Below are 27,375 nucleotides of genomic sequence, written 5' to 3'. Positions count from 1 at the left end.
AGTTTAATCTACTTCGAGAATTTCAGTGCTTCTGAATTTAGTTTTTTTTTTTTTTTTATATTTAAAAAAAATTAAACAAGTCTTTATCAGACACCCTTTTTCTAATAAAGCATATGGACAGACCCTTGATGATAAAACACTGATCAACAGGTACAATTCAACATCAGATTAACAGACTGGAAAACTTTTCTTCTCGACTAAAACTGTACAGTTTACAGCTCTATGGGTAAACTTATCTACATACTAGGGCTGCACGATTTTGCATAAAATGAGAATCACGATTTTTTGGCTTAGAATTGAGATCACGATTCTCTCACGATTTTCTTTTCCAGTATAAATATTTATTGCACTTATTAACTGCACATCAACTTCGTAACAGTTGAGACTGAACATAAAAACAACAAATGTCTCACGTTTTGTTGTTGCCGCAAAATGTTGTACTGCTTGAAATTCCGTCTCCACCGTTGCTCGACACTGCATGTATAGAGCAGGTAGTGCAACAATAGAAAAATAGTTGCGGGACGGCACTGTGTAGCGTTTGTCTAGGGTGTTGATCATTTTCCTAAATCCCTCGTTTTGCACAGTGTTGATGGGAGCCATATCTTTGGTCAGGTGATAAGTGATAGCCTCCGTAATTTCTTTGTGCCTGCGGGAGTTCGACGGGTATAGGGAAGCGCTCTATAAGGTTCCCGTTATTGATGTTTGGGTGGTTGTCCGGGACAGATTTTCTCCTGTCACTTTCTCGTCATCCCTGACGTGCTCTCCGTTGTTTTTTTTCTGCTAATTTTAGCATCACACCACGGCTTCTGTATCAGGTGGTATAAGGCTCCGCCCTTGTCATTTGTTGAGCAGGAAGAGTGAGGCTTGTTTTCATGCAGATTACGTCCCGGATCAAAATGCGGTACAATCGTCGTTGTCTTTTTTTTTTTTTTTTTTTAAATCATTGTCATTTGGAAATGAGATCGCACATAAGTATGAATCGAGATCGCGATTTTCTAACGATTAATCGTGCAGCCCTACTACATACTAGCAAGTATTCCTAACAGAGTATTAACTGAAAATCTCTCAGCAATGTTGAATGAAAGGTACACTGAAACTGAGTTACAAATCAAGCTAAGTGAGTGTAAATGTAAAAAAGTATAATCAGTATAATTGGTTACATTCACAGCTACTTGCGCTATTATTTTTTAAGTGTCGCTACTGAGACCAGGACCCAAGTGAAGTAATATAAACAGTTGAGTGAATGTCACTTAAAGATACAACGTTGAAATTTAAGTACAGCTAAAAATCATGAATGAACAGGCTGACTTTACTTTTACTTTATGCATTTTTTAAACATATAAAAATGTAAGTACTGTATTTTTACAAAGAATGACTATATTGTTTGTATCCAGATCTACGTAATACTAACCAAAAGTGAACCATAGCTTTTAAATGTGATCATGAGGTGTACTTTTCAAAGCACATTAGACAGCCTACTGTACCTGACCTCCTGAGTCCATCTTCTCAAATGCAAAAATAGGAACCAAATGACTGCACTGCATACAGTTTACGGCCACAGAAATAACTAATTTCACTGTAACAGCAAAATCTGCATACTCACTGCTTTGACACAACAGAGCAACTCTGGACTAGAACTGCAGTTCAAGTTTATAAAGGACAGATTTAAAAGGGGATGGTCAAACTTAAAAGCCGAGCTCTCCTGATATTCCTAAAATGTAACTCAAAAACATCTTTCATCAGACCTCCCCTGCCTCATTCTTACACACCCAGCACCTCCAGTTTGCAAGCCATGCTTTTTTTTATTATTGATTTTCCAGTTTTATGACCATGTAATAAAAACACTGACAAAGTTGTTTGGAAAAATATGGAAAACTTCCTCTTTATAAGATCAAACTGTGATGAAAATAAAGTCGGAAAAGTACTTTTCCTGTAGTGTTGTTTTGTCGTATAGAATATATAGAAAATCAACGTTTTCACTGTTGTGTGAGTTTAAGCTTTACACAATTACACTCACACACAATCAAACCATTTTGTTGTTATTAACAAAAGTGACGAATGTCCTTAATATTACTGACTGTGGTTGAATTTAGAGTGGTCCGCTGCTATTGATACTACTACATAAAAGGAGAAGCTTAATGTATTCCACTTCTTTTATAACAAATTTATTAAGGATTTAAACAAACATCCAACACTTCTAACTTCTTATAATGGGTCTAATCTGTACAGCATTTCATCTTACACACTGTATTACAGCAGTGTGTGTGTGTGCGCGCGCAGCTGGTGAAGAAAGCCTGCAGACCATGAGCCTAAGTGACATATAACGCTAAGTGAACATAATGAAAAGTTGTCCTACTTACAGAGCAATTTACAGTTTAGGCATTGAGCAGATGCTCATACACACAGCGGTAAAATGAGTGAGCACTCCTCTAGCATCAATAGAGCCACACAAACTCAGAGCGCTGTGAAAACAACAAATGCTACAACATTAAACAGAAAATGTCAGTGTGGGAACATCACTGCTTTCAGCTGACGCGTGGATGTGAACATTTAAGCATAATAATCATCTACTAGAGGCCTACTGCAACCCATGTGGAAACAACAATAACTGCAAAATGGTCACAGTTACTAATAGCACCATGTTTCATGAGTTTTTATATGTTTAGCTTTATTCAAAGAGACGTCGGGGAAATTAAGCAGCAAAAGGCCAACATAACATGCGAGTCAGGCGGTATCTGCTAAAGTCACGTTTTTCCTCAGTGTGCATCTCGGCTTATTGAAGTGCATTTCCAGTATTGGCAATCAAAACTCCTCTCGCCACACAAATAGGTCATTATATAATCGCAGACCACCCAGTAGCTTAAGTTAGCGTTACCACTAGGACAACCAACAGAAAGAGTTTGGATGTAGACAAACATATCAAAGTGGCATCTATCTTTGTATCCCCCTGCTCTTTCTGCTTGCACTTTAATAACTGGATAATTTGGCTGAAGGTGACATGTTTATTAGTGGGTGGCGGTTTAGTCCGATTAACCACAACAAGCATAACAAAGTAGCTAATCATTACCAGAGCTGCTTGTAATGTGGCCACTATCAACTCTCCGATCACAAAGCCTGGCAACTTCTTGTTCTACTTGGTTTATGTTCCTCACACATCACTATTACCTTACATGAGTCAGGAAACAAAAACAAACAAACACAAAAAACTCATGTGCGTTATACTAATTGCTCTGCAGGTTACGAGGCAGCATAATGACTCATGTGGCAACAAATGATAAGTTAGGACACTGCCTGCAGTCATAACTGCAGCTATAACACGAGAATAAATAGCTCAAATCACTGAGAGAGACAGCTGTGTTTTTTCAGGCTAAATAAGGCTGAAGAAAACAATGTCATGACCAAGTTTTTCTTAAATCTCATCATGAAGTTCACAAGCCACACCTTTGGTATAAATTTAGAGCCACATACACATACATCACTTCACATCCACGCCCTCTCGTCTTATAATTCAATGCCAACACATAACAAAGCACAACATTAATATTACAATTTTCAATTTGCATTTGCAAAGCAAGCTGAAGACACTAGAAACTCAACATCGGGGACATCAAACAATTGTATTAGTCTGGCCTTTATCCAGGACGCTGTGTTTACATTTACATTTAATAGGAAGATCCAACCGTTTAATTCCTCTGGTTAAGTCGTGTTTACATAAGAGCTGAATGAAACTGAGCTGCAGAAGTAGTAGAGCTAATGGGAGCTTCCCCGTGCTACTGAGCACATGCAAGATAAAAAAAAAAAAATGAATGAACATACCTTCATCTCTCTATGAGTCCTCTAGGTGACCAGTTTAACGGATCCCAAGCTGGAAAAACAAAAAGGTAGGAGAAGCTGTTAGAAATTTCAGAGAGTGCCAACTTATGTCTGCCACAACAAGACACGATTATGTTATGATGACATCACTTCTTCTGCTACACTGCTGGATGCAATGAAGAAAAAGCTGGGCGGTAGATGCTCACTTTAAACGGCTTGGGGAAAAAACATCGACGACTGCACACGAAACATCTTTCTTTTCTTTACATCCTGCAACACATCTGCTCGAGAAAGAGACAGACAAGGGTGTGTGTATGTGTGTGTACGGGAGCTTTCCAGTCCAATAATATGTGTTGCAAAGTACACCGTGGCAGGCTGATCGCTCATTCGCAGAGCCTTTAAAGCCGTTTATGTAATGCCCAGCGCACACTGTTGTAAGTCAGTCAGTCAGCGCTAGTCAGCCAGACTTGGCTTGTGACTAAGAACGGCGAGCACAAACAAAGTAACTAGTCGCTACTCGAAGCAAAGGCTTCCTCTGTGTGTGTGTCTGTTTGTGTGCACAGATGGATAATATTGTAGCTGTTTAATGGAGTGATGGACAGTGTTAACAGCCGCACGGCGCTCGTTTCTCCGAGTACACGGCAGCGTGGTGTGCCTGCTGTCTGCACTGCACTGACTATACCAACGCTACAGCAGAGGATGACGCCATTTCTGTAGCTGACAGTAAGCTAGAAAAGGAGAACAGTTGAGCAGGCAAACACTGGGAAAATCCAGGGAACCGCGGTCGCAAGTCACCTGCCCGTGTCACGGCCATTTCTCTCATCGGAGACTGGGATAACGCTGTGTTTTTTGTTACAGGAAAACTGCACCGAGACCATCCATTTTCGTTTTCGCTTCTCTCTCTCCCTCGGTGTCGGTGCACTGCTCTCTGCGGAGAGTGCGCTCGACGGCAATAAATAAATAAATAAATAAAATATATATAAATGTAGAGCGAGGGAGCGAGATAATAACACAGTAGCTAGACCCCAAAAACCTTTACAGATATGTCATATCACCGCCCTGGTAGTACAAAACACGTCAAGTTGAGCCCCCCCGAAAAAAGAAAAAAAGTGAAGCTCGGCCGTGCAGACCGATTGGAAGTCACTTTCTGAACGGAATGCTCTACTGTGGCATTTCGCTGAACGTTCACGGAGCAGCGATGAGTGGAGATTTGCTCCCGACAAAGAAACAAGTCGACGAAACGGTTCGCAACAAGGTCAAGCTCGAAGACTTGCAACGCAGCAACATCGCGTTAATCCCCCCCCCCCAAATCACCACCACCACACAATTTTATTGTTGTAACACAAGCCAAGGTCGCAGTCCTCCTTTGGTTTAGTTCACGGAGGATACAATGTCATCCGCCCCAGACAATTTGCTAGACCGAGCCGATGCGAGTGAGTGGACTGACCACCACTGCTAGCACCATTCCCAACAACGTTAACACACTCGTACAAGCTTCGAGACTCGGTAGTCTTTTCTCCTGTTCTAAAAGCTGCTACAGTGATTAACTAGAGCGTCGAGCTCATTTAAACCTCTCCACTAGTGATTCACGTCCAAGCAGTTTGTTACTTAACATACGTAACATAATAATAACCACAAAAAAAATACTGGTCAAGCACCCACAACACCGAGAATAACAAGTCATCACTAGCAGTAGGTGGGGAAATATGGATAACCTTTGAGCTGATTTTTATCCCCACAACTGATCAAATGGGCGAGTTCCTTGATACACGGTAGCTCCAACCTACATTGGACAAGTCAGTCGTGAGGAGCCAGACGTTACTGGTGGCACAAAAGGAAAGCCTGACAATGCATTTTACCTCCGTTTAACTATATCGTCCGCCCGCTGCTCGACAGATCTCGTCACTCTAATAAGAACTCACCGATTGTTTCGGGTAATATCACTTTTTTTGTTTAAATGGCTATTCGCGAGCACCGTGGCAGGCGCTACTCGACGACAGCGTCCCCGAGGATTCCTCCGCTCAACAACACAACACTCCGGAGCCTGTCCAGCACACTTGAAACTATTCAGCCACGGAGTAGCATAACCTTTCACTGCGCTCATCCGCCTAATTTGGCTGGCTACGGCTTAACTTTGTTATCGAACTGAACAAGTTTTTTTTCCTTTTCTTTTTTTAATCTGCAGGTTTCTACTGCCCTGTCGCCAAATTCATTCATTCCTCTAAACCACCCTCCCCAAACACAACACAGCATTAGTTAACAAGTTAGCTAACGTCAAGGTTGGCTTGATAGCAGCAGGGAAGCAAGCTAGTAAAATGTTCTAAATAGCAACGGCTCTGCCGAACAAAAGCAGGCTCACCTATGCTGTCAAGTTGAAAAACACCTCTGGTTTTCGACGAAAGTGGATTAGTAATCCATAGGAACATTTATGAGAAAAATGCGACAGATTTAAACGTCGTCCACCGATTGATGTTGGATGCGGATGGGTAAAAGTCGTTTTCGCAGAGCTGCTGTTTGCCTTGTTGAGTAGCTCCTCTAGCCTAGCTCTTTCTGTGATCCTTCCCCCTCCTCCTGAGAATGATTGACGGGTATACTAATCCCGCCTTTTCAAAAATAAACCCCTCCAATTGGATGGCAGCGACAAAGAAAACGCCTTAGTAACACATGATTGGTCAACCGTGGAGAAAAAATAACCATGGTAAAGTGTCCGATGTACCCTACTGGGTGGTTGTTGACACAATACCGGAGACAAAAATGTTGAAAAACTACAACACCCAGTCTTAGAGTACTGGTGTGTTAGGTATGTATGACAGAGTAGCCCGACAGTCGAAGTAAGGTTTTTCTTGGTAACTTACATGTAAGGGATATTGTACCGGGCAATGTAGAGATATAAATGCAACGGAGATTAATGCGCTGCACCTATCTGACGTTGCCTAGCTACTTCGCGCCTGCTCTGTAACGTAGACGAAACATATATATGTAGCTCATCAACACTAGCTGGAGAAGTACAAGGCTTGTAGCGTGCTCTATTGTAACGGCGCTAGCTTAGCATAGCACCAGATGAAGTAGCCGACAGCACACCGGTTTAAAATGATATGAAGGTCTGGATATAACAGTTATATTTTGTGCCTTACTCGACCAGCGTGGAAGTGGATGATTTTATCTTGAGAAAGAAAGACATACTGAATGGTGATACACCATTGTGTTAGCCTGCTAACGCTAGCCCAATAGCAGTGTGGCTAACCGGAATTCAGCACCGGCTAGTTAGCGGACTGAGTCTGCCAAGGTGGGTGGAGTTAAAGTTTCGGTATGTGTTAAGATTCCACGGTAGCATTGTATTTTAAAAGTGGTGTTTTCTGCTCTGCCGGGCATGTTTCATTTCAAATTAATCACTACTGTATGTTCTTAATTTAAAGGGAGCCAGCAAGACGCGAAAACATGGTGCAGAAATGTTTCGTAGTTTTTCAGTGTGAGCGTGTGGCTGAAAGTGGCGTAAACGAGGCAAACTTCCTAAATTGCGATGAATTCAGTTAACCTTTCGGTGCATAAAAGTTCAAAACGACAAAAAATACTGCAAAACTAGTGATACATGCAGTTACAATGTACACACATCAAACATCTGATCAAATATAGTTCCATAGTTTTATTTTTGGTGTCTTTATCACAGACTTTTCTGATCTAGTAGTCACAAATCCAAAACAGCCGCACTTTTTTTTTTTAAATTAAGCCGATCTTTGGGAGTTTTAAGTGCCTCACAGGTGAAGTAGTTGTTTTAAGTTATCCAGTGGCTCATGTGACAGTTTTGTCACCACTACAAGGGGAGTTTATAGTTCTGTTGCCCAGTTCTGCGTAAACAGGTCAAAGTGTAACCCATGGTTACACTTTGTTCGTATGAGTAAAATGTGCTATGTGTCTGATTTCAGCTACACTTAAATGGCCTTGAGTCTCACATTCTTCTTGTCATGTCAGCACTCTATTTCCTGTAAAAAGATTCTGTCTTCAGAAAACTTGTTGCCCAATCTGTTATTTAAGAGCTTGGTCGAAGTTTGACGGTGACAAATGACAGATACAAGTAACCTCACTAATAGTATACTTCTTTTTACTCCAGTGTTAGGTGTGTCAAATCTTCGTTTTCTAGAGCTCAGTAGTGTCAACATTAATTCCACCATATTACTTTAGGGTCATTCATCGATTAAATTTAACTGTTTTCTGTTGTGATGTGAGTTAATGTGCTTTTAGTTAATGTCTGCATTTAAAATGTTCCTTTTTAGCATTTGTTAGATTTAAAACTAAATCTGAAGAGCAACTTTTGGTATTTTCTTCTGGTGAGTAAAATTTTAAAGCAAGAGCAAGTGTTACCAGATCACCCCGGGAGTGAGTTGCTGCCCCAAGTGGAGTAGTTAAAGTATGTAGTACAGGGGTGGGGACCTCCAGGCCTCAAGGGCCAGTGTCCTGCAGGTTTTAGATATCACCCTGGGTCAACACATCTGAATCAAGCGATTAGTTCATTACCAGGCCTCTGGAGAATGTTGAGACATGTTGAGGAGGTAAATTAGCCATTTGAATCAGCTGTGTTGGATCAAGGACACATCTGAAACCTGGAGGACACCTGCCCTTGAGTCCTGGAGATCCCCCACCCCTGATATAGTAGTGAGGGATGACGGGAGCAGAAGATCATATTTGAGCATCATCTGCAGTGTGGTGCTTGTGGTACCAGTTGGTCGTAGTGACAAGAGTCCTGAGCATTAAAGTTAAACTGTCAGTTTAACAGTCTCTGTTCCTGTCCCCAGCTATGGTCATGCAAACAGCTTAAATGAGCTTTTCAGGCAATTCCAGTGTTTTGGGCACTTGACTAGGATTCTTCCTTGACACACCTTAGGTGTAGTGTTTCAGGCAGGTTTCACCAGGAGGACACCCGGAGTAGACCAGGATACACTGGAGAGATCTCTCTACTAGTTTGATAATGTCTTGGTGTACCCCTGGAAAGGGCTGATGCGGATGGTTAGTTATTCCACATTCCAGATATTTCGTAACTTGGATGTCAGAACTTGGGAGTGACGTTACTCTTATAATATTTTTTTCCCCTTAAAAACCTGCTGCAAATCATTCATGGATGGAGCCATGAATGTCTTAGACTTTACTAGTGTTTATGCTCAGTGCAGACATCTTGGATTGTTAGCTCTGGGATTGTGGGGCTGCGCTGATGTTCCAAGTAGAAAATCCAAGTTGAGGGGGCATTCCAGATTCAAATTTCAACCGGGAACTTGGAAATTCTGACTTATTTAGGAATACACTTTGTGTCTCTACTAGAATGCTGCCCCTGTAACCTGGACCAGGAGAAGCAGCAGAAAATCAGTCGACATTTAGAGTATATAAGTCTGTCATTGTACATTAGATGTATTTAACTATTCTGTTTAATGCAAAACGGTTCTAGCACTTAAAAATAAATAAATAAGGCTTTGAAAAATAATGAACCCTGAAAGAAGATGCAGACATTCACACTTTTAGGACATGACTGGGCTTGAAGGCATAATGTTCATTAATGAATTCAAAATTCACATTCCACACGTCAAGCAATAAAAATAACAAATCCAAACAGGAATTTATTTTTTTATATAATAGTTAAAATGGCGTTTTGAATTCATCAGAACTTCAGTGTTCAAAACAAAGTTGCACCCATAGTGGGGTATTTTTATTTTTATTATTATTATTTTTTATGGTTTGTTCTTTGTTCTAGTGACGTTGTTATGAGGCCAAATGACACAGTGCATGCATTCGCTCAAAAACCAAATTTTTCTTTTAATAAATTGCTTTTTGTGTTCTTTATTTTCCATTATAGATATATTGTATAAAGTTGAAGCAATGGACCATGGCACGGAGGCTGCTGCTGACCGAATCTTGCTGGAACCATATAAATACTTGTTACAACTGCCAGGTGAGTCTCTTTGTCTCTCAGTGACCACAGGGGCAGGAAGGAGATGTAGATAAACAAGCAGCTTTAATGTCTTAAGTTTTTAAGTCAGTGCCTACTCAAATCGACCTGGCATGGTTCTCCATGGTTTTCAGGGTTTTCCACTAGGCCATAGTACCTGGTACCAGGTACTTTTTTTTTAGTACCTGCTCGCCCCGGGTTCAAAGCGATCTGAGTAAAATACTAAAATGCCATCGATACTAAAATACTAAAATGCCATCGATTGGCTGGTCAGTAGTGTCACTCGATGAGTCATAAGAGCGTCTCATTCGGGAAAATTAAACCGCCATTTTTGAAACCCAGCAACGAGGGAGATGATTACAAAAATCAACGCTGTGATCCCCGAGTCTGACAAAAAGCCACAGACTCAGTAGCAGGTATATTCATGCGGCAACATCCACCTTTTTTGTAGCATTCGCGTCATATGTTAATTACGTCGCAGGATGCTTGGATGCGTTGCTATGACGACAACCATGCACATTATGTAGTACTGGATTGTAATTGAAAACCAGTCGAGTTGTGGTGATCCGTGGCGAGTCGATCCAAGTAGGTACTAATGGAAAAGGGGCTTTACATATAGCTGATGAGTACTTTAGCTACACTGACCTGAGCTGCTTGCTTCCTTTTTAGTATTTGTGGAACAGAGCATGAGGACAATATCTTGGATACTGAACACGATAAAAGGCTCCAGTTCAGACACAGTCGGCACAATAAAGATTGGCAGATGTTGGTCTTTTTATAAACACCGTATGATGCTGCAGTACTGGCATATTAGGTGTTAAACTAAAGAATGTCACACAAGCAGTATTTGTTTCTAGTAATCAGGTTTGAAAACGTGGGGGTTGTCTAATTTATGATAACTGGAATAGTCTCATGATGTCCTCACTGCAGGAGTAAACATCTGTCAGACAGTCAAGAACTGTGGGTTTCACAGACGATGAGCTCAGAAACACTCAAATGCTAACTGTGAGAGCAAATGATTCTGACTTCTTCGGGAGTCTGATAAGGGAGTGTGTGCGCAAGTCTGTGACTAATAGACAAGATACACAGATATGGGTTTGGATGTTAGCATATTTCATATTTTATGAGGGGAAAAGGTTCATTGAGGATTCCAGTCTTCTTAAATTATTGGTGTCTGAGGGGAAACTCAAAAGGATGAGTGTAAAAGAATTATGGTTATACATTGGAAAAGGGATTGTCTTATAATCAGTTGAGCATAATCATAAGTTATAGCTTACAGATTTCAGCTTTTAACAAAGTATTTCAAGTAATTTTGGTGTTTGGCGCATTCGCTCTAATGTCTTTGAAATAAAACCACACTAACTGACTGATATTTGCTATTACATTATAATATGTAGTTTTACAGCAGTATATTGCTTTCTTTTTGTTGAGGGTATTATTTTTTTTTCTAAGCTTTAAAGTTACATGCTTTTTATTTCAATGTTCACCACAGACTGGCTTGACAATAATTTGAGCATAAACCAATTTGCTGTATTTGTAATCTCTTTGATTCGAGTATGAGGCTGTAATTCACAGAATAATGACTTCTAATATTAATAAAATGGAACAGCTGTAGAAATGAGACAATGAAACCCTGAAATGAGCAAGCTGTGCACATCTCTGTGCATGTTTAAGTGTTTTCTTTAGTGTGGATTCTCATTCCTAGCAGCTGTTTTTGAGATTTAATTATTGCTTCAGTTTTGATTGGTCACTTCTCGTCAGTAGAGAAAAGCCTGACCTAACACCAGACGTTAATTTGGATAAATGAGACATGTGCCTGGTATTTGTTAGTAGGGTTGTTTCTCTGCTAGAAGTTGCACCCTTTTTCCTTCCTGGCTCTGTGTTTCACAAATTACATTTTAAATAGGGCTGAACGATATATCGCATTTGCGATAATATCGCGACATGATCAAGTGCAATTTTCTAACCGCAAAGGCTGCGATTATACTGCGATTATATTATACAATTCATGGGCTGCATCCTCCTGAGGCCGCATTTGTAGACCGATTACGTCACAGCGACGCGCCGAAGGCTGTCCAAATTACTACCATATCCCAGAATTCATAGCGCGGCCCAGCCAAACTCCAGTTTCCAGCAATGGCGGCCGCTACTAAGTTTTAAAATTACTCATACTAATCTTTCTGGGTCACAAAATAAACTTTTAACATATTTTCAGGCGAGAAAGTAGTTGTGTAAACATCAAATATCTGCTCGGTTTATCAAGATATCCCATATTTGCAAAAGTGCTTCGTTTTCAGAGGCGCCTGCTACCCACCAGCTCGACAGCTAGCCGGGAGCTCGAGGGTTACTGATGCGGCCGAGAACGGCACAACTCCCGGCACATCATTTTCAGATCACCGCGGCGTTTCGCTGCTCGGGTTAAACGTGATATATAAGTCACTTAGACAACCTAAAAATGTTATTGTTGGGCTTTTTTCAGTGTTTTGTTTGTTCGTGAGTAAATCGGTTTGGCTGAGATTAAAGTTATTAGATTAGATAAAATAAAACTTTATTAATCCCCCGGGTGGGTTCCTCCTTGGTTTTCACACAGCTGACTAAACGTCAAACAGAAAACTTATTAAACAGAAGTATGAGACAGTCGAGAATTTACACCAGTGTCTGGTTATATTTTAGATAGCAAGAAGCAGACGGCCGAGTTTATTAAACTCCACCGAGACAGCGGTGACGCTAATCAGAAGGCTAGACCGTCCAATTTCACGCCTTTAAACTTTAAAGGCGTGTTTGTGTGTGTGTTTATACAATTGCTATTATGTTTGCACTTTATGTGTAATGTTACTGACTGCAGAGATCAGTAAGATGTGTGTATTTTTTATTTATTAGTTTTATTTATTTAATATTATTTTTTAATTGAATGACTGTCTAGTAGTTCACAGATGTCGAAAAACTGAGTGTGGTAAAGCCACTGATTTTTTTTTATGTATATTTCTGCAATCTGCACATTGTACTGACTTTCATTTTAATGTTTACACCAGGGTTCCTTGTCAGCACTTTATGCTCAGATGTTTGTAAGCTAAAAATAAACTATTGTGTATGTTCAAATATACTGTTGTGATTGAAGAAGTTAAATAAAAATGTCAGTCATCAATTCATGCATCACCTCATGTCATCATAACAGAGGTCTGTCTTCCAGGAAAGAACAGTTTAAAATTAATGTAATATAGTATTGGCCATACTATATGATGTATTGCTTGTCTTTGTTTAATAATACAGAAGACAAAGACCTTAAAAAATAATCGCATATCGCATCGCAATCGCAATATTGGGGCAAAAAATCGCAATTAGATTATTTTCCATAATCGTTCAGCCCTAATTTTAAATGGAACAAAGGATGGCGCCAGGTCTCTATTTTAAGTTGAGGCGATGTTGGTTAATATTGAAAGAACTGCATTTGGAATATACTCGAGACCTTTTAAGGCATAGTGTCTCAATTGTAAGATAGACATATCATTATACTCCTAATGGTTTAGACTATGGCTTTGAGCACTCGGTGAAAACTGCTTTACAGCACAGTTCAATAGGATGAAGGAGGAAAAGATGCCTTAAATGTTGTCTTTGAAGATAAAAATATCTGTTAATCCTGCCTGTGTTTCCAGCTTTTTAGTGTTTTAGTCAGGTAGGAGCTCAGCGGGAGCTGATCAACTAATGGTTTAAATGTTCACCCTCACTTAATCTTCAACTGTGTTTTGTATAAGTGGAGTTAAAATGTGTTTTATCTGTGTGAGACTGGTGTTTATTTAGCCTCATTGCACACTAAATGCAAAAGCCATTTCTTTGAGAACACTCTGTACCTGCAACTCTATAATTAAAGCTTTGGTCCATACGTTTTCGTAAAGTGACAAAATTTTTGTGATTTTTACCCCTGTGCAGCACAACAGTGGATTTTTCACTCCAACAATTAAGATGTGAACAGACTTCATGCTTAAATTCAAAGGGTTTAACAAAAGTATTGCATTAACTGTTTAGGAATTATAGCCATTTTTATACACAGTCCCCGATTTACAGAGGCTCAAAAGTAAATGGCCAAGTCAGTTACAAGCAGTCAGATCTGTTTTCCTTCATTATTTCATGACATATCAGAACTCTTAGTTGGTGGAGTAGTCATTTACTACGACTACTGGGGCCTCCACCAGAGCCCAGCATGTGATAAATGAAGATTATTTTAGATTGGAAATCAAGGAAATTGACTGTAATAGAGTGAAGGAATGAAAAAAGGAAGGTTTAAATGACCATAATGGGGGTGGGACAACCCCGAAATTATCCACATGAAGTCTTTGTGTGAAGTAATACCACTGTAGATGCCACGTCCTTTTAGGATAAAACAATTGATCTTTTACTTTTTTTTTTCTTTTTTTTTTTTGTTCTGCTCTTTCGGTAGGAAAACAAGTGAGAACAAAACTCGCCCAAGCATTTAACCACTGGCTCAATGTTCCCGAGGACAAACTGCAGGTGAGAAAAATCATCCGTTTTGCTGCCAGAGCTGTCTGGTGTTAATTGTTGCTGACAGATTTAGGAAGGTGAAATGAAACTGTGCTCGTTCAGAACAGGTAGTTTATTTTTGCAATGCGACCATTTTGCATTTTATCAGCAGAGTTGTTCCTAAGTGTAAAGCTTGTGAGAAGAGCTTAGAGCGCACATGATTTATTAAAGGAGATTAATGCAGCTGAGGATTAAGTGGAACGAGATGGTGGGGAAAAAAACGATGCAAAGCTTTTAAAAACTGTTCAGTTTCTCTGCATTTTAAACCCTTGTTTCTCTAGTTTTAATGAATTTCTAAGATTGAATGCATTGTGTTTACCTTTGGTGTGTTATATTTGTTCATGTTGCTGGAGCATTAGAGATGCACACTTGGGTAACACAGTGACTTGCATATACTTTGTATGTCGCCATTGTGATTCAAACACTGGTTTTCAACTCCGCGGTGCAAGTTTTGTCCATGGCTGTGCTAGTTTGTGGTGCCAGAAGTTGCCTTATTTGGACTAGAGTGTAGTGCCAAGTTATCAGCTAAAGCTAGATATTTTGGTTAACAAAATTAATTCATGGTTCAACAGCGACAGATCTGCTAATTATTACAAAGTAACATACTAATAAACTACAGTTACACTCGCCAAGACTGAAGCACAAACATCTGTGATGAACTGTACCACACATGTACAGTCAATCGGCTTAAAACATGCACGCAGAATGAAGAGGTCCAGTTTAATAAGGTAAAGCCTAGTAGACTATGAAGTTGGGCATTTTTAACGAGTGTCTATGGGGATTGGTTCTGTTTTTGACGCTGGTCTCAAGTGGCCACCACAGGAATTTCCAGTTTTATCACTTCCTTGTTGGCTTCCTTTTTCAGCCTGCTGCTGGTTAAAGGTACATTGTGTAAAATGTCACTGCTAGATGTCGGTGGATTGCAGATTTCATTCAGCTGAACTTTGTTTTCTTACCCCTCCCAATTCAAGTGATGGTGGCTGCTGTAAGACAAACAACTCTGGCCAGCTGTAGTGAGTCAGTTTAGCTCAGCTGTCAATGCCTCCACATCGGTTTATTCTCAAGAAGGCTTTATAACTTTGTAAAAGGAGTTCAATATGAATTGATGAGTCAGTGAAGCTCATTTCTGTCTGATGACAGTGATACTGAAATTAGTTGTTGAGGACTTTTCTTTCTGTAAGTGCTGCCGTTTTTGCTGCTGTTAGCGGTTTTAGTGTGACTGATCTAACATTGTTGAACCTGTTTTTTTTTTTTGGTTTTGTTTTGTTTTTTTTTTGTTTTTTTAAAGGACAGCCAAGCTTAACATTAACTGGCATAATGTTAGCTTTTAATCAGCTGTGGTTGATTAGCTGGCTCGTTGTCAGCAGTTTGGAGGCTAATTTCCTGATGATATGTAATTGTAACAATATTGGGAATAAATAAGTTTGTTTATGCATGTTTTTGTGTGTTAGAGCCCTGACTTCAGCTTAGGAGATGGAATTGGGTCGGCAACTGTATTCAAGATGGGAGGGCAACATGGTAGCTTCCAAAAACCAGTGCCCGTCTGTCTTTGTAATGGATTAATTCTAACTTGATAGGAATGCATCTCTGTGTGTTGGCGATGCCGTAATTGTTGCATTACGTAATTGCATACCAATCGCTGTGCGCTTAGAAGTAAATTCTCTTTTTTATAAAATAACCTCAAAATGACTGACTGTACCTCTTTAATGAATTGTCATTTTATAACTGCTAGTGACCTTGTTTACATTACATGTAGCCAGCTGACTGCTTTAAGAGAGGAGTGTGAGGTGTGACAGCTACAAGGCATGATTCCTTATCCCATCTGTACATCTCTAAATTGACGGCCACATTATTACACGTTTAGAGGGCCGATTCAAAAAGACCTCATGTTGCTCTGATGACTGGTCATTGAGCTAGTTAGAGGCACAAGGTTCATTCATCATCCAGCTTTGTGGCTTGAAGCTAAATTTGATGCAACTAACAACACCAAGCTGTGTCAGATCAGGGCATGTTGTGTAGACATTTTTATTTATTTATTTATTTTTTAAATCTATTTTTATGACACTGATTTCCATCCCCTGAATGCCACAGAAGCTCCCAGTAAACTCCACTAAGGAATGGTCTACATAGAAATGCAGAGAAGAACAAATGAAATATGTCAAACAATCCCTTTTATTGGCTACACTATATAAAGACATTAAATGCAATACATCAGAAAAACAAGATAACTCCATGCCTAGAGGTATGCTAAACACTGTAAAAATGTATGTGGTGATACATGTTTTACTTCCAATAGTACGTGTTTGTGGCTTTACTCACTGAATTCAGTTCAGTGTATATTTGTTCATACAAGTTTCACTGCTTACACTCTTTTTTTATGAGTTTGTGTGCATGCTGGGCATCACATCACCCTTTCACTAGAAGACTGGGATGGAAATTTCATAATGATTGCAGAACTTCTCAATTGTCTTCTTTTGTTTCATTTTCTCTGAAGCTGGATGGACAAATGAAAGCAAATGTGGATTAACAGCAGTTTCAGTATGATGTGGCAGCTGCTGTTTATATTGGGATGTTTCAAGATGAAAAGCATTTAAAACTTGGATGATCTTTTAAAGAAAGTTATGCTTAGTTGTAGGTTTTTTTTTTTTGTTTAGTTTTTTATAAAAGTGGGTAGGCCATAGTCGCTATAGATTATTTTATACAATATATTCCAGATGTTAGTAAATCGTAAAGTAGGGCTGGGCCATATCATACCATTCACGGTAATACCGGTATAATGTTGGGCAACGATATGAGTAAAACGCGCATGCGCAGTGCCGTCGGTATTACCGTGGTTTGTTGTTTTTTTTTGTTTTGTTTTTTTTTTGTTTTGTTTTTTGGGGTGGGGGGGAGGATACGGCAAAATCGACAGTGCCCTGTATAATCCCGTGGGCCTTATGTATGAATTCTGGTTGTGTTTACTGACCTTTATGTCGTACACGGCGCTCGAAAATCTGTCAAATGTTTTAGTACGACTTTGCAAAGCTACGAAGCCGCACTGCTTGATGGATTGTCGGAGCATTACGGCTATCATAGGCAGGAGCCTCGCGGAGTGATACGTACTGTGCTTCAACATAATATTACCGTATTGTGTGTGTGTGTGTGTGTGTGTGTGTGTGTGTATAACCTCTTAAGTTTTGTGGATATTATACATGGTTATGCTGAGGATATGTCGGCCAATTTCCACTGGAAATGTCTTTTGGTTAAACTGTCAGCAAGGAATTTGCATTTGCACTATTACATTTTTATATAACATTAATGCACATAAAAAAACAAACAAAAAAAACAGCTGCTCGTTTAAGTGAAAATACATTGATGTTTTTTTTTTTGTTGTTTTGTTTTTGGTTTTGCACTAATAAAGTTGTGGAGTTGTAAAGTATTTGGTCTAGTTTCAATTATATTGTCAGTTTTATCGTTATCGCAAATTTTCAAATGTCTATTGTGATAAATATTTTTGGTCATATCGCCTCCCGCTCTAGTGCAAAGCATGTATTAGACAGCATCTGGTGAATGTTTATGTATTTAAGATGTACTGTACTTGCGTTAATCTCCAGTGAAAGGCTACTTCTTTTTCAGCTTCTTGTGCTCTGATCACCTTTGTGAGACGGGGATTAGTGGATTCAAGTCACGGACTGCTTCCAGAGTAAAAACCTACAGTTCCACTCATCCATTAGATTGTTGTAGCATGTTCTTGGCTGCCTGATTAGAGTGCTACAGACACATTGAAATACAGACCGCAGGCAGATTGAAATTTCTTGAATTCCTCCCTTTTTCTCTGTCAAATGAATTTCAGATTAGCCATTCTGGATTTATTGGTTTTATTGAGCAGGGCCCTTGCCTTTGTCTCCTTAGGGCGATCAGGCTATTGATCCTATTATACTGATAGCATTAGCATTGTACTGACTCAATACTGTTCTTGTTTGCATTGACAAAGCTACCTAATCTGTGTTTTCTGAATCTGCATGCCTTTTTATGGTGGAAAATGCAGAAGTGCTGAGCCTGTCGGGTCTCATTACAGTTGCTGTTCAACAGGTCTGTTTGTCCTGAATGTTTTATAAACCCCTCACAAATAGAGGAATCTTAGCTCTGCAGTAAAGTGAGGTCTCTCACGGTTGTCTCCTGTATAGTCTCCCGTAGTTTCCAAAGAGGAGTCCAGTCTTATTTTTGATGACCATTTTCAGGCATCTATTTAACAAAAACTAAGTACACGGATACAGTTTGTGGGGGAAAGTAATAAAGTTGTCATCAGTGCGGTCATGTCAGCGGTTCCCATGAGACACTGTTTACCTCAGTCTTTAATCACATTCTGCAGCTTTTACAGCAGATTGAAATAAACTCAGATTGCAAAAAGAATAACCTAAACAGTTTAGCCTGCAGTGTCATGTTTGATTATTTTCACACTGTATGTAGGTCAAATTTATTAAAGCTGAGAAAACACTTTATGAATCCTTAGTTTTGAGTTTGGTTGAGTCTGCGATGTTGTTGACAGGGTGTATGACGTGCATTCATAAGCAAGCTGTGTGAACATCTACTCGCGTTCTCCTGATAATTCCACTTTAGTGGATACTTCCCTGTTACGGTGCAGCAGTTGGTTTAAATCTACTTCAGATACAACAGCCCTGTCTCTTCCACGCATCTCCCTCCGTCTCTGTAGAAGCCCCATAAACTCCTGCTGAACCCACAATGCAGATTGAGAGCGCGCTCCTCGTCATCATTAGTGTACTGCCAAGAAGTCATCGTTGCCGCCGCCATGGAAACAACCATGGCTTCAGATAGATGGAGGCAGTGACAGCGGTACTCTCTCTCGTTCACTTGGCAGTGCATTTTTTATCAAGCCCCATATGTGCTTCTGTACTGCGTATGACAGCACAGGTGGTGGAGGCTTGGGGAAATTCCCCGTGTTCATCATTTTCCTTGTGACCTTTAGCTGATGGCTTTCCTTTTGTTTTCTCTGACACTGATGCTATATTTTTTTTATATACAGTCTTTTACTTTAGATGATGTTCATGAGTGCTCGCAACCTCAGGCCAAGAGCTTCTCATGTTTTTGTGACAGAGTGGGACAACAGGGGAGGAAAAAAAAGACTTGGAATCAATGTCAGGTTCTCATGAAATATAATGTGGATAAAAATGTAACTACTGGAATAATGAAGGCATGCTTAAAGTATTTCCGATGCACGGGCTGGCATTTGAACTTGTAATATCTGACGAGGTTATTATTACATGCAGCGGATGACCTGCAGACAATCACATCACAGTAAAAGCTGGACCAGGTTAGATAGTCAGCAGCATCAGTATCATACGTTATAAGAGGAAATTTTCAAAACCATGCATTTTGGTAAAATAAGGTTAAAATACCGATACTTCTCTGTTTTGAAAACTGATATGAAGATGTCAAGCTCAGTAAGTTGTGCAGAATAGTGAAGAAAAGTCTTTGCCGTGTATGGGAGTATTTTAGCTTTAATCAAGGTGAATTAGTTTGTACGACTTGGTCTCAAAATGGCTTAAAATGGTAATTCTTTGAACCGCCTCTCTGTTCAGTCCATTAATGTGACGTTATCAGCCAAGACAACAAATGTCAACTGGTTCTTCAGCAATAATCTATGGAAGACGTTAGGTGAGTGTCTATTAACTAATTTGCTATGCATTTAAATGGAAATTTGGACAAACTAGTCTGAGATTTGGAAAGTTTTACTCTTAAAACATGGGCAGCACTGTGGCGCTGTGGTTCGCATTGCTACTGGGTTTGTTTGTGTGGGTTCTTGCCGGGTACTCTGGCTTCTTCCCACAATCCACAGGTCCCTGCAACCCTGAATTGGATACGTGGAAGAGAATGGATTGATATTCCCAAACGTTTCTAACTTTTTTTTTTTAATTTATTTTTTTTATTTTTATTTTTTTTACAAAGAATCATTTAGGAGATGCGAAACACATCTGAGCCCATAGTGACCATTACTAATGAGTATAAAATAATATAAATTATTTTATGCCACATGTCTGCTCTGCAGTAGGTTATTACTGATTTATTTATTTAACTAACAGAACAGTTGTGAAACACGGGGGGGGGATTTTAGCATGTTGAGGCCTGCTTTGAAACAGTAGCTATAAAGCCTATGCAGGTCGCTTTGACTCAATCCTCAGATCCAGAATACCAGCAAGCCAGCAGCATTGACAGTGAAAGCAAACAAATCTGTTCACACACTGTTAAACCCTGTTTACCTCTGACTTTTTGTTTTGACTTGGATTCCATAGCTGAGGACTAGTCATTCATGTGTATGTGTTCATGCAAGCACCACTATTGATGTTCAGCAAAAGGGGGATGCGGTGCCAGGGGACAGATGTAGGACATGACCCACATAATAGCTAAAAATACAACATTAAAACGTAATTTTTTTTCTGTGTATAGGGTTCACATTTTCTAACGTCATAACTCTGATCTAGTTATTACCAGAGACACTGGTTGTAGTACAAACCATTTCTACCATCTTCACCTTCACTTCACGTATTGACCCCAACCAGTTAACCAGCATTGGTTTAAGCAGCTATTTATGGGCTCACTATTTGTTACCTAGTCCTCACATTTATTGCTACGGTGACTAACATCACTATCGCTGTGTGCCCAGAAGAGGTGTCAGGTTAGAAATGTGGATAACTATTTGTAATAAACCTGTATTACAGGATTTCTCTCACAGTAGTCAGTTATTTAATTAGTTCAGAGCTCACTTATCCACATAGTTGAAATTTCTCTGGCTTCACTGCACTGCTTAAAAATGATACGCTTCTGTTTGCTCTTATTAAAACGAGCATGTGAAGGCAAAATATGGGAACTCGGCATAAATACTAACATGATTATTTATTTTTAAATGAATCCCAGATAACAGCTGTGGATTTTTCAACATTGGCAGAATATCTATAAATCCATAAATCATTTGGACACTAAAACACTAAAATGGATGAATGAAGCTATTTTTTTGTGAATGACACAATCCAGTAGGCATGGTGTGAGTGACCAGTGCTGCAGCCTGCTTCAGGTATAAATGTGATCACCTGCTGTAATCTCGCCAAGTGTGACGGTTTTATGGCAGAACATAACTGGCTTGTTGTTTTCATTTACCTCCTGTCATCATGTCAGACTCGGTATGCTTGTTTTTTGTGAATGTGTCTCTGCATTTTTAATAGATTACTGATTATAGCTTTAGCAAACTGAGTTTCTGCGTCACTAACCTCTTGTGATAATCAATATAGACTTGCGGAGTAGTGGCACTCGGGGCTCAAACAGCATTATGCAGTGACAGCCTGACTCATTAAATTCCTTGGAGAATGGAGACACTTAAAAGTCCAAAACCTGAAAATTGTTTGTGCTTGTGTTCGGGTTTGATTGCTGCTGCTGTTATCTGAAGCGCTCTAGCTGAATTTCAAGTTGATTGAGCCATTGTTTCTTTTTTGTTTTTTCCCTGATGGTGCATTGTAATTTGCAGTGAACCTTTTTAAATACTTCAGGTGGTTGTTGTTGTTGTTGTTGTTGTTTGTTTTTTTCCATCTAAATAATACATTTTCATGTTCATGCATGCATTTATTGTAGCTTTATCCACGTCCCCTGCTTTGTAAGTGGCTCACTGAGGTTTCAGGGTGAGCAAGTGTTTGGGACCCTGCCGAAGGAAAGGTTGTGTTTGGCTGATAAACTGCTCAACTGGCCTAGCCTTGGCCATCTGCCTGACCCACTGAGTCACTCTTTGTGCTCTCAGGCCTCATACAAACAGCTTTCATTACCAGGCCACCCCACTTGTCTTTTAAATCAGCAGGGCACTCGAGCAGGCTGTAAGGCCAGCTCAGGACAGCAGACACCTGATGGCCACTGTGACTGTTGTGAGTCGACGTGGGCCGTTTTTGGGTTAACGGGGTGTGTGTGTATGTGTGGGGCTCGGTTTTCCACTGATAAATGAATACTATTATTTGGCATTGGTTCGTGAAGCACAGCATAAACAGTATGTGGTACATGTGTGCTGCCACATAGTGGTGAAGATCAGGATAGAATATATCTACAGTGCCCTTGACTCACCACAGCAGTGCTCTGTATGTTGAGGCTGGTAGGTCATATTGTATTAAAAAGCTTGTCAGCACACTCATCGTAATGACTAAGGTTAAGCATTCAGCCTTCCTCATCGTCTCTGTGGAGGAGGTTAAAGTGCACCAAGCCCAGCAATGACGCCTCTAATTGCTCAACCATGCATTTCCTATAACCTCGTCAAAGCTCTGTGTCTCTCCTGACAGCTGCTCCGTCACAGTGTGAGTCTGCTCCGGGCCAGAGTGCATCTTTGCTGAGCTCTTCATGCTCAGACTGACTGCTTAGCTTGTTTCAGCACCAACTGTTTTGTTTACTGATGAAGACTTTGACTTGTGGAGCAGTGCAGACAAGAGTGTAGACATGGCACCCTCTGCTGTATACAAGTTGTAATGCATAATTTACACAGAGCCTCTGACAACCTGTTGGAGTCGGTTTGAGCTGGAGGAGAGACTGTTTGTTTCTTTAAAAATATTTCCTTTGCACTGGAAGCTCTCGTAAAGATAAAACATTAACAACTGTACAAGAAGGTATTTTACTTCCGGATACATTTTTATATGAATTAACACAAACACACTTGTTCTTATGTCCAGGTGATCATTGAGGTGACTGAGATGCTACACAATGCCAGCCTGCTGATAGATGACATTGAGGATAGCTCCAAGCTGCGTCGAGGCTTCCCTGTGGCACACAGCATCTATGGCGTTCCTTCTGTTATCAACTCGGCCAACTACGTGTACTTCCTGGGGTTGGAGAAGGTGCTGATCCTGGAGCACCCTGAGGCGGTGCGAGTGTTTACCCGTCAGCTTCTTGAGTTGCATCGCGGTCAGGGCCTCGACATCCACTGGAGAGACACCTACACCTGTCCCACCGAGCAGGAGTACCGCAAAATGGTGCTGCAGAAGACAGGAGGGCTGTTCGGCCTCGCTGTAGGCCTGATGCAGCTCTTCTCAGACTGGAAGCAGGACCTGAAACCCCTCTTGGACACATTGGGCCTTTTTTTCCAGATCCGTGACGATTACGCCAACTTGAGTTCCCGCGAGTACAGCGAGAACAAGAGTTTCTGCGAGGACCTGACCGAGGGCAAGTTCTCCTTCCCCACCATTCATGCCATATGGTCACGTCCGGAGAGCACTCAGGTGCAGAACATCCTGAGGCAGCGCACGGAGAACATGGACATCAAACGATACTGCGTGGACTACCTGGAAAAGGTGGGCTCATTTGCTTACACCCGCCAGACTCTGCGGGAACTGGAGATTGAGGCCTACCGGCTCATTAGGGAGTTTGGGGGAAACCCTCAGCTGGAAAGCCTGGTCAAACATCTTAGCCAGATGCATCACGAGGCCGAGGCCACAGCAGAGTCTAGCTGTGAGCCGCCCTCCAGCCAAAACCACTGACCGGATATTTACCTTAAATGCTGCGTGACTCCCATGCACTCCAGCACACAGATCCTTAGCTGATGCACTGATACAGACACGCACATTCCTGAAAACCTCAGTACATACCAGAACATCTCCTTCACACACTATGCTGAGTCTTCATCACTGAATTCAGAAAGCAGACCAGTCCCAAATGTTGCCTTTTGGTTTTGTGTTCATGAAGGCATCCTGCAAGAGTTGCTTTATTGTACACATAACTAACTTTTGTATCAAAGTGTAACAGTTCAATCAGCGGAAGACATGAATTGAAATTAACTTTGTTTGGTTTTTTTCCATTTTTTCTGAAAATGAAAACTACCAAGATGGCAAAAAAGCTTTTACGCCTTTTGATGTGCACAACAGTGCATAAATGTATTTCTCCCCTCCTTGTAAGCAAATGTAAATTGTTTATCTAAGAGCAAGTCTCTTCCCCCCCCCTCTCATGTTTAAAAATAGGATGTGGATGTCTTGGGCTTATATGTGGTTTGGAGCTCCTTAATCATCAAACCACCAGAGTGCCAAGCTTATAGGAAAGACCTCCACCACTGTACTGTCTCCTTGTTACGTAACACACTGGTTTTACATGCAAAGTAGTGTTCCTGTTGCTCATGCTCTCAGTATTTGAATACTATGTTTTTGTTTCAACAGAGGTCTTTACACCTCGAACACTTCATTAGTGTCATACTGGTATTTATTAGGAAACAACTCTGTGCAGTAACACCTTGTTTGTACTTATTTAATAAAAAAGGTTCTTTAAAGATCACCTGTGGAAAGCAGTTCCTGGCATTAGTGCCAGTTTGATCTTTTGAATCTATTACAGTAACTAATCTGAGGACAGATGTGCAAATGACAGAAGCTGTTCATGGAGATTCTTCAGCACTGGAGTAGTGCTAGTAATAAAAATTACAATTGCAAAAATATATTATATAATGAATTGAGTCACTATAACAGCAGGGGTTGTTATAATCTGGATGTATAAATTTAATTGACTAATTTTAATGAATTGCACTGGTAATTGATAACATTGATGTTACTGAAATTTCTTTTTTTTAAAATAAGCTTAATAAATGGAAAGCTGAAGTGAAACTGGAAAGTCTAAGTTATAAAAATGTGGGGTTTTTTTTTTAGATTAAATAAAATCCATGAATGTTATGTCAATTTAAAAGATGAAATACTGATAACATTTTAAAATTTATGAAAGTCGCACTTCACAAAGAATCTGTTCTTTTTTGAAACTGAAATAGCTTTTTGCCACAAAACACACCTTTAAAAAATATATTTACAACATATCTTAAAGTTTTAAATATTTCAGATATTCTGATTCTTTTCATACAATGACATTTCTGCCCTTTAGTGTCACCTAATGTCCTCTGTGTGTGGTTAACCCCCCGAAACAGCTGTGTATTATGTCAGGAGATGCAGTTAATAATTTCCAACAATTTTTAAGGACAAAGTTTTGCTCACATATACAGTAGCAGTCCAACATAAGAAATGACAATTACAACTTTTTACAGGCCAACCTGACATGTAGCTACATTTCTCCAGAGCTACACATCAGGTTACGTATGTTTCCCGGTGAAGAAACAGTTTAATGTTGCTAATTCAATCTGTTTGCTGCTGCCCTCTTGGCCATGTCTCCTTTGTTTTTAAAGGGAAAAAAAAGATCTTGGCTCCTGGTGGGAGTAACCTGGTTAAATAAAGGTTAAAGAAATAAATAAAGTTTGAGCTTTTTGACGTGACTTCCTGGCGACAGTCATCAACAATACTCAGACTGTGCTGTTTAAACAGTGTTCAGTTGGTACTAAGGGGTCTGAATAGGAAACTGAAAGCGTTCGACCCCTTACATTTATCACGCTATATTTGTCACACTTACATGTTTCAGATCATCAAGCAAATTTTAACATTGGACAAAGCTAACCTGAGTAAATACTAAATGCAGCTTTCAAATGATAATTTCGGTGATTAAGGGAGAAAAGTTGTCCAAACCTACCAGTGTGTGTCTCTCATTTATCCTGCACACACACAACCACAACACATGGGCCCATCATTACAGAACACAGAGGCATCATTATCTGTAGTGTATGTAATCATAAGCTGTCTCCTGTTACAGCAGATGTGTATTTAGTTTTCAAGGTTATCGGTGCTTTTACATCTGCATGCTGAACAGTACGGCCTCTGAGATTATTACAGAATTGCCTGCTTTGATTTGAGGAAGCTTGACTGAATACATGCATACAGAGCCTGGCTCCTCTGGATGCGGTTGGTGCTTGGTCTGAAAAAACAAGACAACAAAACCAAACTGGGCGCCGCTCATCTAAATCCTGCGTTAGCTTCTGTTAATACTGTGGTGAGTTTTTCCTGAGCTGCTGAAAGACGGGCAGAGCTGCGGAGGGCGGCTATCTGTTCTCAACAGCTCTGTTCACTCAGTGAAGCCCCAGATCTTGACAGCTGCAATTCAATTAATTACGTGTCCTTAAGATTGAATTATGGTTTCACTAAAAAAAAAAAAAAAGCATCTATTAATCAAAATGTCCATTTTTTTATAAATCTGTGGGACCGGCGCCTCTGCTAATTTGCCTTCCAAGCAGCTGCAAGTGCAGGAAAATGTGATGCAAATGCATTTCTGATTTGATAAATAGTGGAGATGTATGAAGTGGCTTTCGCAGAGCTGACTTAAGTCCATCACAATAATCAAAGCCTCTCACGGTTCTCATTTCTTCTCCCCCTCGCTCGCTCGCGCTCTCTAGGTTGACTAGATTGATTTTCCTCACCCACGGTGTCTGAATTCTGTTTGAGAGCAAAACAGAATAGCTTTTGTGCTCGCTCACTGTCTCCTTCATCCTCTGCAAGCTTTGGATTATTTATCACTGGGCCGTGCTTTACACATCTGTGTTGCTTGGTAGCACTCTGATGGATATTTCATAAATATTCTTGTGACAACAAGAGAAAAAAAAATTGAAAACCTTGTTTCTGAAAATGTAAATATCGGGCACCGTGTGTACTCCACTGCCTTTCTGGTGATTCTGTTGAATTGAATCATACCATTAGCTTCTATATTCTTCTTGTTGCTCAACTATGTGGGTAAGTTTTCACGCGATCGCTGGAGGTTTCACCTTGCACACATTTGCACCTCTGAGCTGGCAGAACCACTGCAGTCCTTCACTGAAGCACCTGGCAGGATATTAAAATTTTCCACAGTAGACTCCGAAGAAAACCACCCACATGACCGCTCAGTGGCTTCTGTGACATAAAACAGTCGACATGGTGAACACAGTCATAAAATCCCCTGAAATGACCAAAAATCTACAATGTTCGCCCTCCCGAAACTACTACCACTGTGTTCAGCGTTTTTGTTTTGTTTTTGCTTTAACTTCTCACTGTGTGATAAATGTTCACGGCCCAGTGGCTACAGAATAATCAACCATCAGCATTTACCGTAGATTGGTTCTCTGTAAGCCTCTTTCATGCAGCTGTGTCTGCCACTTGTAGAAAACTTCCCAGAAAAATGAAGCCTTGATTCTGCAACTACAAGTAGCTTTCCTCAGGTGCCTGAACTAGTGGTTACTAGAAGCTCTG

The 27,375-nt window shown here is 40.2% G+C and overlaps 2 protein-coding genes across 6 annotated transcripts in view; one reads left to right on the top strand and one right to left on the bottom strand.

The window, feature by feature from the left end:
- Window positions 1-6,610, bottom strand: part of arid4b (AT-rich interaction domain 4B) — a 39,198-nt gene extending 32,588 nt beyond the window's left edge. Inside the window, exons 1-2 of one of the 2 annotated variants that reach the window (XM_086258612.1) lie at window positions 6,173-6,610; window positions 3,817-3,865 (exon numbers count right to left, since the gene is read on the bottom strand). In XM_086258612.1, coding sequence (XP_086114738.1) covers window positions 3,817-3,822 — 6 coding nt within the window. In that variant the 5' untranslated portion in view covers window positions 3,823-3,865; window positions 6,173-6,610. The remainder of the gene's footprint in view (window positions 1-3,816; window positions 3,866-6,172) is intronic. The other variant, XM_086258613.1, reaches the window with a different exon arrangement.
- ggps1 (geranylgeranyl diphosphate synthase 1) lies at window positions 6,196-25,497 on the top strand. Of its 4 annotated transcripts, none has more exons than XM_086258615.1 (4): window positions 6,201-6,613; window positions 9,653-9,748; window positions 14,181-14,251; window positions 22,975-25,495. In XM_086258615.1, exons 2-4 carry the CDS (start codon window positions 9,676-9,678, stop codon window positions 23,776-23,778), a joined length of 948 nt encoding a protein of 315 aa, XP_086114741.1. In that variant the 5' UTR covers window positions 6,201-6,613; window positions 9,653-9,675; the 3' UTR covers window positions 23,779-25,495. The 4 variants fall into 4 exon arrangements, with proteins under 4 accessions (XP_086114743.1, XP_086114741.1, XP_086114740.1 ...); XM_086258614.1 differs by lacking the exon at window positions 6,201-6,613 and adding an exon at window positions 6,627-7,099; XM_086258617.1 differs by lacking the exon at window positions 14,181-14,251 and having other exon boundaries at window positions 6,196-6,613; window positions 22,975-25,497.
- The last annotated feature ends 1,878 nt before the right edge of the window (window positions 25,498-27,375 follow it).

Source organism: Aulonocara sp. 'chitande type north' Nkhata Bay, linkage group LG13 (genome assembly GCF_057382095.1).
Source record: "Aulonocara sp. 'chitande type north' Nkhata Bay isolate Kocher_YH1m ecotype deep benthic linkage group LG13, A_spYH_male_GT1.1, whole genome shotgun sequence".
Lineage (NCBI taxonomy): Eukaryota > Metazoa > Chordata > Actinopteri > Cichliformes > Cichlidae > Aulonocara > Aulonocara sp. 'chitande type north' Nkhata Bay.
This window is presented reverse-complemented; position numbering and strand designations above follow the sequence as displayed.